At 48.9% G+C, this 18,806-nt stretch overlaps 2 protein-coding genes across 3 annotated transcripts in view; one reads left to right on the top strand and one right to left on the bottom strand.

Annotated features, from left to right (window-relative positions):
• Window positions 1-295: 295 nt before the first annotated feature.
• MCM4 (minichromosome maintenance complex component 4) lies at window positions 296-12,379 on the bottom strand. 2 transcript variants are annotated; one of them, XM_027560947.1, is made up of 17 exons: window positions 11,623-12,379; window positions 11,385-11,454; window positions 11,173-11,262; window positions 10,912-11,075; window positions 10,725-10,826; window positions 9,657-9,752; window positions 9,479-9,574; window positions 7,472-7,610; window positions 6,339-6,559; window positions 5,848-5,968; window positions 5,181-5,440; window positions 4,552-4,917; window positions 4,001-4,128; window positions 3,099-3,306; window positions 2,124-2,352; window positions 1,570-1,703; window positions 296-912 (listed from the first exon to the last, which is right to left on the bottom strand). In XM_027560947.1, exons 2-17 carry the CDS (start codon window positions 11,446-11,448, stop codon window positions 820-822), a joined length of 2,511 nt encoding a protein of 836 aa, XP_027416748.1. In that variant the 5' UTR covers window positions 11,449-11,454; window positions 11,623-12,379; the 3' UTR covers window positions 296-819. The 2 variants fall into 2 exon arrangements, with proteins under 2 accessions (XP_027416748.1, XP_027416747.1); XM_027560946.1 differs by having other exon boundaries at window positions 11,605-12,373.
• Window positions 12,380-12,383: 4 nt separating this feature from the next.
• Window positions 12,384-18,806, top strand: part of PRKDC (protein kinase, DNA-activated, catalytic subunit) — a 128,205-nt gene continuing 121,782 nt past the window's right edge. Inside the window, exons 1-7 of the mRNA XM_027560944.1 lie at window positions 12,384-12,636; window positions 14,252-14,328; window positions 14,433-14,525; window positions 14,852-14,926; window positions 15,793-15,901; window positions 16,426-16,538; window positions 16,629-16,728. Coding sequence (XP_027416745.1) covers window positions 12,483-12,636; window positions 14,252-14,328; window positions 14,433-14,525; window positions 14,852-14,926; window positions 15,793-15,901; window positions 16,426-16,538; window positions 16,629-16,728 — 721 coding nt within the window. The 5' untranslated portion in view covers window positions 12,384-12,482. The remainder of the gene's footprint in view (window positions 12,637-14,251; window positions 14,329-14,432; window positions 14,526-14,851; window positions 14,927-15,792; window positions 15,902-16,425; window positions 16,539-16,628; window positions 16,729-18,806) is intronic.

Here is an 18,806-nt window from a genome sequence, read left to right as displayed (position 1 = left end):
GGGGAAGTCAAAGGTGACACTGCTCGGGTGACCTCAAATTCCACCCCCCACTCCCAATGTAATGCTGTTTAAGCACTCAATTCGGTCCGGACACTTTCCCAATGAATAGTGACTCTAAGTTGTAAAAAGGCCAAACTCACAGAGTGACACATTTCAGGGATTACTTGTTACAGTCGTATTTCTGCCTGAGATTGCAGCCAATAGTGGTTTTATGAGAATGACGGCTAAAACCGAAGTAATTTTTAAATATGATGAAACTTATTAGTGACTTATAGAAAGTAATTAGCATCATGAATTTCCATAAAAGCAGTGTTTATTAAAGCTTTTTTCTTAGTGAAAAATGCCAGATAACCAAGTATTACTTACTCTATCACTTATTGAGGAAGAAGCTTTACACATTAGAGCAAAGCAATACAAGTTAACATGGAACCCCATTGTTACCAGTCTCTTGTAGGCAAGAAAACAAGCCTGGAGGACTCAGCGGGGCCCGTCGCCTCCTCACAGGGAGGGATGGGAACACCTGCGTGTCTCCAGTACCTGACAGAGTCCAGCACAGACCAGGACCGAGACTGCAGTCTGCAGAGAAGAGCGTGTCCTGCTGTCTGTAGGGACACGCTACTCAGCCCTGGTGCTCCAGGAACAGTATCTGCCACACACTCACAGACAGCCCAGGATACTTCACTCAGCATCAACAGATGAATACCCAGGCTTCCCAGGAAAACTGAAGCCACGTGAGCAAATTCTCATGGTGCCAAGCAATGACCTTGAAGCCCTTCCTCCTGCTAGTGGTAGGGCCAGGAGCATGCTGCTCCTGGGCCTTCAGAGCAGACGCACAGTCTTCCCAGTTACTGTCAAGAAGTCGTCATCCGCCAGGGCGCGCAGCGCTTCTTCAAACATGTCCTTGGTGATTGCCTTCGGGTAAGAATAAAGAGTTTACATTTGGAGCTGCCCTCCCCAGACACACAAGGAGCCCAAGTTCAGAAACCACTGGAGTCTCCTGCCTTCTGGGTGGCTGGACACACATTTCATGCTCCAACTCTTCCCCCAAAGGGCCCGATGCTAAGCACCACAGGCCTGGGGCCCCTGGTCTGTGTGCACCACTCAGCAGTCATGTGGGGCCAAGAAAGGGGTGTCAGGAAAGCAGGCAAGGGCTGGTCCCAACCAGCAGAGCCCCTGCCATGAACCTGGCTTTCCTAATAACAGCCAAAAATTGCAAACACTCTAAATGCCCACCAGCAGTCAAGTACATGATGGGGAAGGCATGAGACAGAGCAAACATGTTGTAGTGGCTTCAGTGTCACAGAGAGAGCTAAGACTGTCACTGATTAAAAAAGAAACCACTGACTCCGCTCAAAACCACTCATCTACACCCACACAGAAGACTGAAAAAATTCTCACTGTGATCACTCCCAGATGGTGGATGGGGACCTTACTTCTCTTCTTTATCTGTATCTACATTTATTACTCAAGCAGTAAATGAAGGGGGAAAGCTAGGGGAAAAAAACTTTAAAGCAGCATCAAGGGAAAAGAAAACTATTAAACAAACAAAATGTCCGTGTAAACACTTACTATGTCAGACTGTCCCCGAATATCTTCAAAGAGCTGCTGGTATTTCAGGGCTGGCGTCTTGCCCTTCGATAAAATAAGCTTTCTCAATGCTTCCGCTAACTCTTCTTTCCGCTTCCGAGAGGTGGCACTCATTCCTGAGTTAAGAGAAAGCAATGAAGATGTTTCTCCCATAAGGAAGGGAACACCTTTCAAATCTCTAGAAGTATTTCTTCAGCCATAAATCAACTTTAATCTAAAATAATCTTTAGTCTTGTCACCAGACAAGGTAGGGGATGGTGGCTGAATGCCAGAACACACAAAGTCAGAGTGAGGTCTGAATCCTGTCCCCAATTTTATAAAAGCTCAGAGCCGCTACTTGCCACTAAGACACAGCCCAGCAGTCCACACAGGAGCAGAGCCCCCCTCGTGGGGGCCTGAATCACTCCGTGCCTGGACAGCTGGGTGGGACAGAGCTAGGCCGAGTGCGCCAGCATCTGTCTCCGTCCAGCCCATCGCGTGGTCATGAGGGCCTCTGACCCAAGACAGGGCAGCACCCACGTCGGGGGAAGGCCGACCTGTGGTGAGGATGGAGATGTCCACGATGCCCGTCCGCGGGTCGGTGGCCGACTGCTTCAGCGCCTCCCGGTGCAGGCGCTTGGCCTCCTCCACGTCGATGGCCTCCACCTTGTTTGAAAACCGCACTTTCGCGTGGGCTTCTGCCAAGCGGATCAGCGACTCCAGCTGCCGGGGATATGCAGACACCATCCCTCGGCTGCTGCCAACCTTCCTCATGTCCACGTAGGCCTGCAAGACAGGAGACAGGCTAACTCCTCACATGGTGACTGCAGGGAGGGAAGTCCTGAGGGGAGCAAGAGCTGGTCTAGCCTTAGGCCTCCACCCTCATCCGGGGGAGGGGTGGCACCTGTGGGGGGATCGCGGTGCTGGGGAGGGAGCGGAGGACTTGGCCTGTTCACACCCTGGGAGGATTGAATAGCAGCAGGCCAAGGGGCGTTGACACAGAGCACACAAAAGGTAAACTGTGGCGTGTGGATGACCTAATTCTCTCAAGATGATGACCCAGAGGGAAAACTACGAATCACTTGTAACAGTCACTTGAGCATCTTCAGGGCTGTCAGGATGGAAAACCCACCGAAGCACCAGGAACCTTCGTAGTGTCACAACGTCCATGCGTGTGTCACCAGGCACTGCTGCCCACTTAAAAGGTACTGAGAAGTGAACGTAAAATACTTCCAGTTCTTTAGAAATGAGCAAACGCAGCTCAGAGACCAGAACTACAAAGTCACTAAGTATTAGCAGCCTCACCGATATTTCAACTCAGGCATCCTGGTCTTAAATACACTGTGCTTACAAGAACTTAAATATAAAAAGAGCGCACAACTTGTAGAAATCAATCCTTTTTCCTCTTCCACACTTGGAAAAGTCAATTTTGCAACACAGGAAGGAAAACAGTTGTAGAAGACAGTGTTGTTCTCGACTAAAGACCGTTTCAGAGCCGAGCAGGGCCCAGCAGCACTTCGGGCCGCAGGTACCTCGATGAGGGCCTGGCTGGCGTCCTGGCTGAGTCTCGGCATCACGGTGCTGTGTGCGTAGGCGATGTAGTCCCTGAGCACCGCCATGTCCATGCCCTCCTCCTGTGCCTCCTCCTCACTCTGGTAGTACAGGGACACCAGGTGGTGAGCCAGGCGCCGGTCGTACGCCTCATCCTGGGGGTCCAGCATGAGGAAGATCAAGTCAAACCTGAGGAGACACGGTGACGGTTCCCAGTCAGAACACCCAAGCACCTGAGGCCTCCGTGTGAGGGCGCAGGCGTGCCCGGCCCAGGTGGCCTGAGGAGCCCAGGCCCCCGGGTCTCCTGCCCTGGCCCTCAGTCTGCCTGGGAACAAGTGTTGGGCGCTGAAGGTGAGTCAGAAGCAGGAGGCCCCCGAGGGAAACACTGCTGTGATTCTGAAGACTGGAGGAGGTGAGTGAAACACATTTAGCTGTGCTGGGGAAAAGCAACTATTTGTGTAAGAAGTGAAGGAACCAAATTCTAAAACCCATTTATGAAATATCCATCCTTGAGGGGAAGCCTGCGTCACGTCTCCCCTCCCACAAATGCCGCTCTCAGACCCTTGTCTACTGCAGGAAGCTGCTCTCTGCGCTCTGCTGATTGTCTACAGCGGCTATAGGACCGAGCGCGGCAAGAGGTGGGCTTCTGACAGAATGGAGCACACAGGCCCCAACTGCTCCAAGAAACGAGCATGCACCAAGGTGAGCAAACGCGTGGTCCTCACTTCAGGACCCATGACTGAGCAGACATGCAGAACACACCGCCATGAAGAGATGACGATTGGCTGTGTTAATCCTGGTTATTTCCTTCTCACCCTCACCCTGAACCTTCCACAGATGAGTAAAATAAAACCATCTGTTTGATGAACATGTGCTATCATACCTTGATAAGAGTGTGTGGGGCAGCTGGATGTTTTCAATGGTGGTTTTTTTTGGATTCCACTGAGACTCGATCGGGTTTGCTGCTGCCAGGATGGACGTGCGGGCGTTGAGCTGACAGATGATCCCAGCCTGCCGGAGGGACAGATAGTGCAGTTAGCAGCCTCACAGTGAGGCCGGCAGGAGCTGAGAGCCCCTGCCTTGGGTGGCCTTTGCCAGGGACTCCTGGCACCACAAGCCTGGTACCTGCAGCATCCACCGGGGAAGCCTAAACTGGGTTTCACACCAAGGATGGAGGGGGGTAACATTTGCCGTGGCTATATCCTTCTCAAAAACCAAACCCCTGGCGTGAGACTTAGGACAAACTCAAGTTCTGAGCGCCAGGCGTTAGAGGTTAGTACTGCACAGAGCACACAGGTCCCATAGAGTCCACTCAGATGGGCTGGGACCTGACAGCAGAGTGTTGGCCAGCCCCCGGAGCTGCAAGTCCAGAGGCTGTGGTTCAGGCCCCACTCCCCACCCCCACGCAGACCTCAGAGCGGGTGGGTGGCTGACCTTGGCGATGGACAGTGTCTGCTGCTCCATGACCTCGTGTAGTACGGAGCGCGTGCTTTCATTCATCTTGTCGAACTCGTCGATGCAGCAGACGCCGTTGTCGCTCAGCACCAGGGCGCCGGTCTGCAGCACCAGCTGCCGTGTCTCAGGGTCCTTCATGACGTAGGCAGTGAGGCCCACGGCACTGGAGCCCTTCCCGGACGTGTACTGGCCCCGTGGGACCAGGTTGTGCACGTACTGCAGCAGCTGGGACTTGCTGGTCCCTGGGTCCCCGCACAGCAGGATGTTGATCTCCGCGCGGAACTTGCCCCTCCCCGTGTGGCTGAAATCCTTTCTAGTCCCGCCGAAGAGCTGAAGCAAGATTCCCTGGACAGACGGACAGACAGGTCTCAGCACTCACCTGAGGTGGGCGGTGGAGAGGCAGGGGGCTGAGCATGGATGGTGAAGAGATCAGAGAACGAGAGCATGTCAGAAGCCATGCGGGCCCTGCCTGGAAATGGGTGAGCCGCGAGTGGAGATGAGGGTGCGGCCTCTGTTCCACCCGAGGCTCAGCCTTTCCGGTGTTCACACCATCTGACCCTGAGCTTTCAGGCCTGGCCATAAGCAAGAAGCCTTTCCAGGTCAGTTACCTTCTTTATATCTTCATGCTCATAGATGCTTGGTGCCAGGGCAGATGCAAGCCTCTCATAGATGTCTGGCTTCCTGGAAAGCTCCTTGAGCAACTCCACACGTTTCTCAGAGAAAAGTTTCTGCTCTGCTTCTTCGTCAAGGCCATGCAGACGCTTTGAGTCGGTCTTCCGGTAGTGAATGACATCAATGTGGGTTTTGTAGACAGACTTCACATTGCTCACTCTGGGGTTGATGCGAATGGGGACGGCTCGATAGATGCCTGAGGGCACAAAGGACACCTCTCACCCGCCTGCTCTCAGCCCAAAGCGCGGGGAGCAGGGCTCTGAGCACAGCCGAAAGGCTGACTGGGGACCCCCACCTCCGCACGGCGCCTGCTTGCTGCTGTGTTCAGTGTGAGACAGAATCCTCATTTCTCTTTAAGTGAATGTACACTTATTAATAATTTGACTAAAAATTCTAAAATCCTGTTCCAAAAGCCTAAAAAGAAAGGAAATCCAAAAGGCTAATATATTTAAAGTCGCTCACTAGTTATTTCGGACAACAGCAGGAAGACAAACTGCTGTCTGGGAAGGCACCACATTGGAGGTCAGAGGCAGGCACTGAAAACAGCAGCCCCAGGTCATGCGCCCCCGACCAGGTCAGAGGCCTTAAGGTGGAGCCCCTCACCTGTGACGTGCACTCTGTCCCCAGGCTGGACCTTGTCCACGAGGTCATTGTGAGCAAAGAGGACGACCGTGTGCGGCGTCTGCCCCGCGGGCATGTCTTCAGGGGACTCCTGGAGCTTGATCTGGAAGGATGGGGAATGGACATCTCAGGACATCCAGATACCTGGCACCTCCACTGCCCCAGGGACGTTGTTCTGGAAGATGGCTATGCTCACCACAACACACTAGTCTCCAGCAACTCAGTCTCACCTCCATTACGAGAGCATTGTTGAGTAATGCTCCCCTATGTGGGGTGGCCACATCAGGGTGGCAGTGGGTGAGCCTGCATCACCCCCTGCCTGCTTTTCCAATTCATTCTGGACGGTACTCCCTTCCAGGTCAACCCAGTCAGGAAGCGCGGTTTTAGGGTTACACGAGTGGGCAGGTTACAATGGGCTTCAGAGGGCCCGGCAAGGGCAGAACAAGGACAGGGCACGTGGAGGGGGCACGCACCATCTGCTTGTCGGAAAACACAGAGCGGTTGTGGATGAGGGCCATGCTGTGGCTGGTGTGGCAGCGCTCGCACACGCAGGGCTCGGCAATGCGGCCACGGTCTATCTCCACGCGGGCCGTGTGGGCACATACTTGGCACTGGAAGAAGGCCTCCTGCATCTCTGGAATCAGCTGGGATGTCCTGATCACCATGCCACTGATGGCGATGAGCTGATCAATGTCTGTAAGGCGGAGAGAAGGTGGCTCGTCCCAGCTGGGTGTGGGCCTCCCCAAGGGTCTGGGTCTGCTGTCCAGCCCTGGAGGACCTCACTGCAGGCTGCATGGGGGTGCTGGAGTCACAGGAGACGCTGTGGCCAGAGCACCGACACCTCACTGGGCACCCTCAGCTCTGGCCTGGGATGTCCCTCCTGTGTCCAGCCAGATTCCTCTCAATCCCTCAAGTCCACTGACCTGCACTGAGCTCAGCTGGCCCAAGGCTGCCTGGGGACGACCGGACTTATGAAGCAGCTGCAAGAGCCCATGTGCTTGTGATAATATTCTTTATAGCCACACCCACCACCCACTATACATGTGGGGTTCACCTGTCCCACTAATAACTGGGGCCCTGATATAGCATTTCCCCAAATAAAGAACAGAAGCTTCAGGTCTGCTTTCCAAACCTTCCGATCAGGGCCCAGAGTGCGCCGTCTCCTGGACTGAGACCCCTACACTGTTCTTCTGCCTCTTCTCCTTCTTCCCAAACCAGACTTTCTCCTATGTATCAGGGAAGGGACCATATTTTATAGATCTGTTTTCTATACTGATTCAGAGAAAGTGCATACTTAGTAAAGTAACTAAAACTATTATCATTGGGTAAGTTTACCTTAAGATAGAAAACTGTCAAAAGTTATATCTTTTATATAATTTCACTTGTCACTAATAAAAAAGGTATGGTGGACTCCAAGCATACGGCACAACAGAGCCTGGTTTCTGCTCCTGGTTTCTGTCAACTCACAGTCCACCACCGTCACTGTTAGCAACTCCTTTAAGGTTCCCTGGTGAACTGACTCTCACATAAGGTATTTTCCTGCTGTTAAAAACATTACCTTCTATATGTCAACAGTATCTCAATAAAACTGGGGGAAAGACAGTACCTTCTGGATTCAGGTTCCTCATATTCTTAGTCTTCAAGGCGTTGAATGGTCTCACTTGAATCTGATGCTCTAAGATTGAGTCAGGGTAGCGGTCAAAGAAGATCTCATTGACTGCCATGTCAAAAGTTGGGATGACTTCCTAAAAAACCAAACGTAGGATGCCAAGCTATGCTTGTATTTTTAGCTTAGGATTAAATATAATAAAGCAACTGACATTAACAAGGGATAAAAACAAAGAACATGGTATAATCCAGAAGCATTACCCTAGAAATCACACATGTGCAGTTCACAAACCCTTGGGCATGCTGCAATCTCATACATCAGCACTTTCTCACTTGACTTAAAGAGGCGAGTCTACAGTAGTTTCTTCAGGCCGTGCTGGCATGACTGTAGGCTTTTAACTAGTAACACAAGCCCATACTTTCATGTCTTTTCCTCCATATCAAAATGATAGCAAAGTAGGTTAAACCGTAATTCTTACTCAAATTTGTTAACACCTGTTCTCCGTTCTGTAGATGAGGAAATGGCTGCTCGGAAGCTGAGAAACTGAGCCAAGGTTACACAGCAATTCAGCAAAATCAAGACTTAATACCAAGTCTGCTTGCCTCCAAAGCCTACAGCTATTAATAGGATCAGTACAGCTGATGCTTTGTTGATAAAGCCTGGCCTTAAGCCCAGAGAAGACTGTAGTATGGTTAACACATCCTGTTAAGACATGGAAGGCATGTGACCATTTTCATTCAAAATATTTCACATCAGCAAACCCAACGCACTATTGTGAGTCACCCATTACCTTATGCACATACTAAGAAACACTGCCAATCAAACTACGACATGCCAGCAAAAGTAACACAGATCTTGATTTCAACGTTAATATGTACAAAAAAGTGTTCAACTTAAAAAAGAAAGAACATGGTTTAGGAGTTTGGGGGTAAATTCCCTGGCGGTCCAGTCATTTGGACTCCAAATCTCACATGCCATGAGGCATAGGCCAAAGAAAAAAAGAGAAAAAGGAAAAAAGGCTCTTTGAGGCATATTCTATTTATTACAAAAATTTTTTTTTAAAGTCTCATTGACTTTTTTATTGGGATATTGTAGATCAGCATGCAGGTGTAAAAAATATAAAGATCTGAGTCTGCCCAGTTTCCATTAATGATAACATTTTGCAAACAGTCTAATATCACAAGCAGATATTAACTTGGTACAGCTCACCTATATTCAGATTTCCCAGTTTTACGTGTATTCACTCTTGTATGTATATGCGTGTGTATCAAGTTCTATCAATTCTATCACCTGCATAGGTTCATGAATCTGTCACCATAGTTAAGGTACTGAATAGTCCTTCAAAGCCAGCAAGATCCCTATGTTGTCCCTTTGTCACCATACCAAGCTCCCCCTCCCCTATTCCTTCTCTGTAACCCCAAGCAACTACTCATATGTCCATCTCTAAAATTCTGTCATCTCAAATGTTATGTAAGTGGAACTGTATATTACCTTTTAGATGTGTATGTAACCTTTTGCTCCCGTGGGATCCATTCAAGTCCCAGTAAGTTTTACCTCTGAGGCATGTTCCAGACTGGCCATACCACAGCTGTTTGCCCACAACTGACCTGAAGGCCGTCGGGGCTGATTCCAGCTATGAACATCTGTGTACAGGTTTTTATGTGAACATAAGCTTTTGTTCCTCTGGGATAAATTTCCAGACATGCAATTGCTGTGTCATAGGATGGTTATATGTTCACTTATTTTTTTCTAATTGGAGTATACTTACTTTACAGTATTCTATTAGTTTCTACTGTACTACATGAATCAGCCCTAAGTGTACACACACACCTTCCTCACTACTATGCTGTCACAATTTGTCCCATCCTCTCATCCCCTGTAGTGCCCCCCCACACACGGGCACTCTGCAGGCATATTCTGTTACTGAGAAGACTGCTATCCAGAAACCCTGCAGGTGTTCTAGATGTTTACTGTAGTATGCTAAGGTCAAAGCCAAATTCTTACCTGTGGGTAGCAGATGAGCTGTCTGTAGAGATTTGTATCAAATGATTTTATGTGTTCACAGTTTACGTTTAAAAACGGCTCTCCAGTAACATTAATCTATAGAATAGAACAAACAAATTATATTCTAATTGTTTTTACAACAGTTAACCTGAATTTTTAGGTAAGCACATTTCATTACCTCTTCAAGTCGCTGCATGTACAGAGGTTCAGTAATGTCTATGCCAACATTTTCTTCTTCTTTAGCCAGAGGATCAATGAAACGCTGAAGAAATCTCTAAACGTAGAGAATAGATTAAGCAGCTACTCAAGTTATGGGCACTAGGGTTCATGTATCTTTTCAAGTGCCCATCAATAAACAATTGGCTAAAGATGTGATGGGACTTCCCTGGTGCTCCAGTGGTTAAGAATTAACCTGCCAATGCAGAGAGTATGAGATCCACCCTTGGGAAGAGCCCACATGCCTCGAGGCAACTAAGCCCCACAACTACTGAAGCTCACACAACCTAGGGCCCATGTTCTGCAACAAGAAAAGCCACAGTAGTGAGAAGGCCACGTACCACAACTAGACACAGCTCCTGCTCACTGCAACGAAAAGCCCCGGCGTGGCAACAAAAACCAGGCAAACGCAAACACAGTGACATATGTGTGTTTATATAAAATGGAATACAACTCAGCCATAAAAAATCGGCCACTTGCAGCAACACAGATAGGTGCAGACAATATTATACTTAATGAAGTAAATTAGAGAAAATCAAGTACTATGTATCACTATCACTTACCTATATAACCTAAAAGATAACACAAATGAGTCTACGTACAAAACAAAGACTCACACAGAAAAGAAATGTGTGGTTACCAAAGAGAAGGGGGAGAGGGGAAGGGAGGGATGTATTAGTAGTATGGGGTTAACAAACACAAACTACTTTATGTAAAATAGAAAAGCAACAAGGATCTACTATATAGCACAAGAAACTATGTTCAATATCTTATTAGTTACCTAAAATGAAATCAAATCAGAAAGAAAATGTATCACTGTAACTCTTTGCTATTGTAAGCCAACTCGACTACACAAAAATAATAGTAGGAATAGTGTCAGAATTTGAAAACAAACACATTTTTTCTTCCTGAAAACTACATCTATGATTCTGACCCACATAAGCATCTGTGCCTAAACACTGGGGCACTTGGACATAGGTCACACACACTTGCTCTCACATTTTCGAAGCCTGGAGAAATGGTATCTCACCTGAAAGTTTTCTTTGCACGTCGCCACGTTTACATCTGTTCCCCAAATCACGAGTTTTTGGCCCAAAGACTGCTCGCTCGCCACTGTATCTTCTGCGGCCGGCTGCACAGGAAAAGCCGACGGGAGCGGGTTCGGGGGACCGCCCGCATCGCGCACCCCACCGCGCCCCGACCGGCCCTGGACTCACCCCGTCCGAGTGCAGATCCACCTGCAGCCCCTTCCGGGCCGAGCCCAGGTCGGGTCTCTGCCGCACGGGAGTGCCGCGCACGCCGCTCCTCGGGGTGCCCTCCACCCGCGAGCTGGGGGTGCCGTAGGTCAGGGGCGAGCTCATGTCCAGGTCCAGGGGGACCGCTGGGGATCGCATCCACACGGGTGAGCCGGGGCGGAGGGGGAAGGAGCCCAGTGGGGCGTCAACCCCCCGCCCCGGGTCCCACCCCCGACAGCGCACCTGCGGGCGGCGCGCGGGACGGGGTGCGGGGCTCGGCGCCAGGCGACGAGGGCAGCGGCTGCGGCTCTCCGGACGACAAGGGGTCCTGGCCTGTGGGGGTGGAGGGCACCGCGGCGTCGGCGCGGGCGGCACCGGGCCTGCACAGGGGCTGACCCGGCACCGCCCGCCCTCCCCGGGGACCCCATGGGGCACAGCAGGGACCAGACACTCACGTGGCTGAGCTGGGGCCGCCCGCCGGGAGCCGCGGCGGCTCGGGGTAGATGCAGGAGACGACATGGCGGGCTGCGCAACAGGGACGCGGGTTCGCGTGAACGCTCCCTACAGACCCCCGCCCCTCTTCCCTCGCTCCTGTCTTCGCTCCTCTCAATTCTTACACCCCCTCGCCCCCGTGGCCGACCACAACCAAACCCCCCGGGCCCCGCCCGGGCCCACCTAAAGTGCGCGTTTCACCTCCGCTTCAGCAGTACGCAGATTTCCCGCCGGCGGCACCGTTGGCTCCGCCCCCAGCGGCGGCCCACCAATCGCGACAGCGTCCTCGCGCGTCCCCGACCCCGGAAGGCACCACTGTGCAGCGATAGGGGGAACTGGACGGCCTCAGCCCGCGCCCCGCAGGACACCTACGCACAACTGGCTCGGCGCTCCCCCTCTAGAATGGTCTTTACCGCAACCGGAACGCGATTTCGCGGGAAATCTGTGGAGGCTGCGTTCCGGGCCTTCCTCCAAGGCGGGGCGGGGCGGGACGCGGGGGGCGGGGGGGGGGAGCGGTTTTGTCCCTGTGTCCCTTGGGATTCCAAACGACCGCCCCCAACCCGATCCCCGTTACCAAGGACTAGCGGTGGCCCCTGACCCTAGCCCTAGCCTGTCTCTTTCTGCCTCGGGCAGTTGGTCACCTCCAACTTGCCACCTGTCCTCCGCATCTATTTCCGGAAGTCGAGCTGATGGGTTCCTGACTCTCCCTAAGTTTGACTGCATTGTGCTCTGTGTATCTTAACTTAGGATGTCTAAGCCGCCGGTCCTACAAGGCAGGCCACCTCCTCGAAGATCTCCAGCAGGGACCCCTCGCCCGCGTCCAAGTCCGGAGCACTACAGGGCCGAGGCTGGATGTGCTCAGGGATCATGGATCCCCCTCCCCGGCCCACTAAGGCCCCATTCGGCCCAGCACCTCGCCCCCAAGTCCTAGGGGCAGGTTCGGGCCCAGGCAGCTGTGCGCACGCGCTGGAAAATCCGCCCATCCTCGCCCTTTCCCGCCCCTTCCCGCCCAGCGGCACTTCCGGTCCCGGCAGCGAGAGTGGTGTTCGCGGCTGGAGGATATGGCCGATTCGGGGTCCGGCGTGCGGAGCTCCTTACTGCAGCTACAAGAGTCCCTGTCCGCTGCCGATCGCTGCAGCGCGGCGGTGGCCAGTGGTCAGCTGCTGCGGGGCCTGGGGCAGGAGTGCGTGCTGAGCTCTGGCCCGGCGCTGCTGGGTGGGTACGGCTCGGGGCTCCGGACGGCCGGTGCCCGGCCGCCCGCTCGAGTCCGAGTGGGCACCCGGGGTGGTGCTTGAACGGGCCCGTGGGAATTTGTGATCTGTGTAAAACTTTGTCAACTTCCTCTGTTCTTAACACCAGAGGAAAGGTATTTCAAAGCCTGAGTTGTGGAAATGCTCTGAATTTGGCATCACTGCTAACCACGGTGGGGAGCGACGATGAGAGGGAAGTTTTATGTTCTTCCACCTCATTGTTGCCTCAACCCACCAGCACCTTTTCCAAACTCCAGTTTTGCTGTTCCTTTTGAGAAACAAGTCATGCTCTTATCTTGACTTATGCCTGGGTAAGAACTTGACCCTTTGCAGCTGAAGTGCCTCTTAGCATTTTTAATGTGTCATTGTGTGAAAACTTGGTTACATTCCCTTTTAAAAACCCAAACATGCAGAGTCTTAATTAGAGGATGAGATTTTCTTCTGAAAACGTCATTGTTAATAAAGAGGAGAAATAAAGCCTTAAAGAGATTGCTGTGTAGTACCTACAGACTGCCAGGGTGTGTTCATGAGGAGCATCACTGTGTAAATGCTTTCCAGTCTGTTCTAAGAGTTCAGTTTTGTTCTTTAGTAACCTTGTCGTAAAGCAGTTCGAGGTTCACTCTATCCAGGATGTGTCCTTTCACTTGAGGCATTGTAGGACTGTGTACTAATTTCCTATTGGTCCTGAAACACACCACCAACTTGGTGTTTACTACAGCACAGGCTTGTCGGTTATCCGTCTGTGGTTGGAAGCCAGCAGGGATCTCATCAAGCTAACACCGAGGCAGCAGGCAGGGCCACTCCTTTTTTGAAGCCCCTGGGGGAGAGTTAATTTCCTTTTCATTCAGGTTGTTAGCAGAATTCAGTTCTTTGCAGTTGTAGCACTGAGGTTCCTTTCTTCTGGCATTCCTTGTTTCCAGAAGACACCTGCATTTCTTGGATCATGCTGTCCCTCTCCCCGCTTCCTCAAAGCCAGCAGCAGAGGGTTAAGTAAGACACCTGGAACCTGTCCTGCTTGCCTGTCTTCCATCTCCTTTTCCCCCTTCCACTTGTGAGGGCCCTTGTGACTGCATTGGGCCCGCTTGATAACCTGGAAGTGAAGTGAAGTGAAGGTTTCTCAGTTGTAACCAACTCCTTGAGACCCCATGGGCTATACAGTCCATGGAATTCTCCAGGCCAAAATACTGGAATGGATAGCCTTTCCCTTCTCCAGGGGATCTTCCCAACCTGCGGATGGAACCCAGGTCTCCCGCATTGCAGGCAGATTGTTTACCAGCTGAGCCACAAGGGAAGCCCTGATAACCCAGGGCACTCCCCAGTTTAAAGTCAGATGATTGGCAGCCTTAATTCCATTTGCAACCTAATTTTCATTTGCTGTGTAAAGTTAGCGCATTCACAGGTGTGATGCTAGGCATCAGGGTTCTGGCCATTATTCTGACCTTATCACTGTGGAACATTGTCTAGAGTTTCCCGTTTTCCTTTGTCAGTTATGAGGCTGAATTGAGAAACAAGCATCACCTTTAGTGTGCGTTAATGGAGAAACTTGGCAGCTCGCTTACCTGTTTTTTTTTTTTTTCCAGCATTACACACTTCCTTAGTTTTTTCCAAAGATTTTGGTTTGCTTGTATTTGTTCGGAAATCACTTAGCATTGATGAAGTAAGTTGACCATTTTCATTTTGCTCTTCTAGTGTATGTCTCTTCATGTTGAGGTGACTTTTTTTTAGCCCACTTTTCCGTAATGTTTATTTCTTTTATTATAGTTTCGTGATTGTAGAGAAGAAGCCCTAAAGTTTTTATGTGTTTTCTTAGAAAAAATTGGCCAGAAGATCATACCTTATTCTCTAGATATTAAGGTAAGAAGAAAAAACTTACCTCTTTGTATATCAGCATCTCTTAACTTACATGGAAAGTTACATGGTAACTTACGTCATAACATGGTTAAGCTTAATTTTATTTCTCTTTCTTGTTGGGGAGTTTACTTATTTTTGCTTGATTGTATTAGAAATTAAGTGGCTAATTTTTAAAAAATTTAATGAGCTGAGGCCCTTGTAGAAAACTATTAAAGTGTAGTATGTCAAGTATTGGTATTTCTTCTCCCAGGTGTAGATTTAGCTATTAAGTCTTAGTTATAAGAAGTAAGATCTTATTGATGATTTTGATATCTCTTTTTAAATCCTAGAATATTTGTACCAGTGTTTACACAAAAGATAAAGCTGCTAAATGTAGAATTCCAGCCCTAGAACTTCTTATTAAGGTAATTTAAAAAAATATGTCTAAGTGCATGTAGTTTGTGGCGCACATATAACTTGAACTGAAAATGAGAGTTGTGGGTGAGACGCTGAGGACTCCCGTTGGTGTGAGAAGGTGCCCGTTTCCAGCCATCACCAGCAGCACTTGGTGTTCTGCCCTCACACCACTCTGGGGAGCAGAGGAAGAATCTGGGCTATGAGGGGCAAGAAGTGCAAAGTGAAAGTCGCTCAGTCGTGGCGGACTCTGCGACCCAATAGACTATAGTCCGTGGAATTCTCCAGGCCAGAATACTGGAGTGGGTAGTCTTTCCCTTCTCCAGGTGATCTTCCCAACCCAGGGATCAAACCCAGGTCTCCCATATTACAGGCGGATTCTTTACCAACTGAGCTTTAAGGGAAGCCCTTACTCTGAAAACCTAATGCTGCTGAGACTTGCCCAGATGCACCTCTTTGTGTCCTTGAATGTTTTCTTGAAACCTTACACTCACACCGCGAAGGGTCTGTGTGTTGTGTGTGTGTGGTCGTTGGGCTCGCTCTCACCTGGATCTCTGCTCAGATGCAAATCTTTTTTTTGCATCTCTGTTGTAGAATTTCTTTGGGTCTTGTTGGTTCTTAAGTGCCTCTGAGAGAATGGGTCTAGTCATAGAATAATTTTCTTGGGAAGGTGAAATTAAGTCTACATCCCTTTCCACTTGGTCTCCCCTGTTTCTCCACCACCCACCTCAGCCCCTCATTCCCCATAACCTAGCTTGACACCTATCGTGAGTGCCTGGAGATCATGGCTGTGGAACATGGCTGTGTGCGAACAGGTGCAATAGATGGAAGCCTTCCATTGCTTCCTCCTAGACTCTGCTAACTCGTGTTCTCTTAGTTACTTCAGACTTTGAGAAGTTCTAGACTCATGGATGAATTAAGAGTTGGAGAGTTATTTACCAAATTTTATGGAGAACTTGCATTGAAAGCAAAAATACCAGATACAGGTAAGATGTATTTAAATGTGTCTTTAAAATGCTTTAACAAATTTAACAAGTTTTTAGTGTAAAACTTGGATTTTTTTCTGCCAAGGTATTTATATTTTACAGATGAACTTTTTTTTAAAACTTTTGTTGGAGCATTGTTGCTTTACGACATTGTGTTTCTACTGCACAAAAAAATGAATCAGTTCTCTCTTTTTTTGGATTTCCTCCCCATTTAATACAGATGAACTCTTTTTGCTGAAAAGAAACCAAAATGGAAACAGAAATAGTGTGTTAAATCTGCTTATAAAAATTTTAATCTATACAAAATGATTTCTTCAAATAGAAAACTCACACGTCAAATGTAATTTAGCTTATAATAATACATTCACATAAAACATATCAGGAAAGATTCAGTACATAAAACTAGATAGTTTGTGTGGCTTATTGTTAAATTATTTTGAAGTAAAATCCTCTCCTTTTATTTGTGGATTTTTGCTTAATATATTTAATTTTAGGCCTTAATTTGTCTAAAATTTATTTTTCAGTTTTAGAAAAAATATATGAGCTCCTAGGAGTATTAGGTGAAGTTCATCCTAGCGAGATGATAAACAATTCGGATAAACTCTTCCGGGCTTTTCTGGGTGAACTTAAGACCCAGGTATGATAAACTTTATGATCTTCTTTTCTGCTTCCTTGTATCTGGTGGGCTATTCTCTCTTTATGGTACCTTGTTAAACTCTCCTTTCAGATGACATCGACAGTGAGAGAACCCAAACTTGCGGTGCTGGCGGGGTGTCTGAAGGGACTGGCGTCACTTATGTGTAACTTCACCAAGTCCATGGAGGAAGGTATCGCTTGATGGCACTTGAGTTTCTTTCTTTATTGAAGAACTACTACTAGTCTGATGAATTCCTGTGTGATTTTTAAATTGTATACCAGTTGTGGATTCACATGGAGTCGTGAGAGGCAATGCAGAGATGCACGTGTGGCCTTCCCCTGGCACCTCCCGGTGATGCCTGTCGTGACGTAGTGCTGCCTGATGAACCTTCGGGTCTTCTCGGTTCCAGTTGCTTCCCATGCACCGACTTGGGTGTTGAATTTAGTTCTGTGCCGCTTTATCGCATGTGGGCTAGTGTGTGCCCATGACAGTCGAGGCCCTGGCAGCCTGCCGCGGGAGCAGCCTCCTTCCTGTCCTTCTGTAGCCACATCCCCGCCCCCGGCCCCCACCCCCCCAACAGCCACTGCTCAGTCTCCCACCTTGAGCTTTGTCCTTTCACATTTATGTAAATAGACTCATAGCAGGTAACTTTGTGGCTGCCTTATTTCACTGTGCATGAGAATCCCAGGGACGGCGGAGCCTGCTGGGCTGCCGTCTACAGGAGCCTGCTGGGCTGCCGTCTACAGGGTCGCACAGAGTCGCACAGAGTCGGACACGACTGAAGTGACTTAGCAGCTTAGCAGCAAGGTCTTCGAGGTTCACCCCTGTTGTAACAGAATCCCGCTGTATGAATACAGTACACGTATGTCCATTGGGCCATCAGTGAGTACTTGGGTTGCTTCTGCTTTTTTGACTGTTGTGAATGATGGTGCTGGAAATGGGTGTGCGAACACCTGGAGTCCCCCGTTCCCTTAGAGCATCCCCAGAAGTGGGCTTGCCGGCCCACGTGGTGGTTCTGTAGTTTCCAGGGGCTGCACTAATTCCCGTTCCCACCATCAGGGCAGTCTCTTCACGCCCTCAGAGTACTTGCTTCCTGTTGTGTGACGTAGCCTTCCTAGTGAGCGTGAGGTGGTTTCTCACTGCATTTCCCCAGTGGCTGTTGGTGTTGAGTGTATTCACAAGTGCCTCTTGCCCACTTGGGTGTCGTCTTGGTTGAAGTGTCTATTCAGGTTCTCTGCCCATTTGAAAAATCAGGTCATTTGACATTTTGTTAGTTGTATGAGTTATTTACGTATTCTGCATATCAGTTCCTTATGGGATCATAATTTGCAAATATTTTCTCCCATTCCATGGGTTGTCTTTTCACTCTGTTGATCGTGCCATTTGATGTGCAAAAGTTCTTCATTTTGATGAAGTTCAGTTTATTTTTTCTTTGGTTGCCTGTGATTTTCGTGCCACATCCATGAAATCATCACCAAATCACTGAATCGTCGTGTCTTTGTAGAAAGCCAGCTGGGCATTAGCTGATTGGCTCATCACTTGTGGGGGTGGATCCTGGTTCTCTGTTCCCCTGCCCACACCACACTGTCTTTATGATATAATTATATAGCAAGCTTTAAATGTCCAGTATAGTTCTCACATTTTATTCTTTAAAAATCATTTGGGTATTATAAGGTCTGTGCCTTTCCGTGTAAATCTTAGAACGAATTGGTCTGTGTCGACGAAGTCTTCCTTGGATATTTGTGGTCTTTGTGCTAAACCTGTGGATCAGTTGGAGGAGAGTTGATGCCTTAACCATGTTGAGTTTTCCAGCCCATGAGCACAGTGCACCTCTCCATTTAGTTGAGTTGGGTCCTCTTTGATTTCTTTCATTAGCGTTTTGTAATTCTTGTGCTGCAGATCTTTGCCTTTTGGTTTTAAACTGTTTAATACAGTTTTCTTTGTAACTGTCAGTAGTGTTCTTCTATAGTATCTCAAATTTAAGCTTAGAGGATAATCTAGCTATGAGAGCTTTATAATGAATTCATTTGTTTTTAAAGGACAAATAAAACTTTTTTAATCCCAGGAAATTCTTTAAAAGAAGAACTTGTTTGCTGTTCCTTACCATTTTTGTTCAGATAATTGCCAGATTTTTCTACCTCCTGCATGTGTTTGCTTTTATTGAATTGCAACTTAAGAAAATTCCAGATCTGATCATTTCAACCTGAGGAAGCAGCAGTTTCTAACGTTTCCACCGGGTGTTCCCAGTCTTTGCTGCCTCTGAGTAGG

This window comes from Bos indicus x Bos taurus, chromosome 14 (assembly GCF_003369695.1).
Source record: "Bos indicus x Bos taurus breed Angus x Brahman F1 hybrid chromosome 14, Bos_hybrid_MaternalHap_v2.0, whole genome shotgun sequence".
NCBI lineage: Eukaryota > Metazoa > Chordata > Mammalia > Artiodactyla > Bovidae > Bos > Bos indicus x Bos taurus.
Note: the sequence above shows the minus strand (reverse complement) of the source record. Positions and strands in the feature narration are given on the sequence as shown.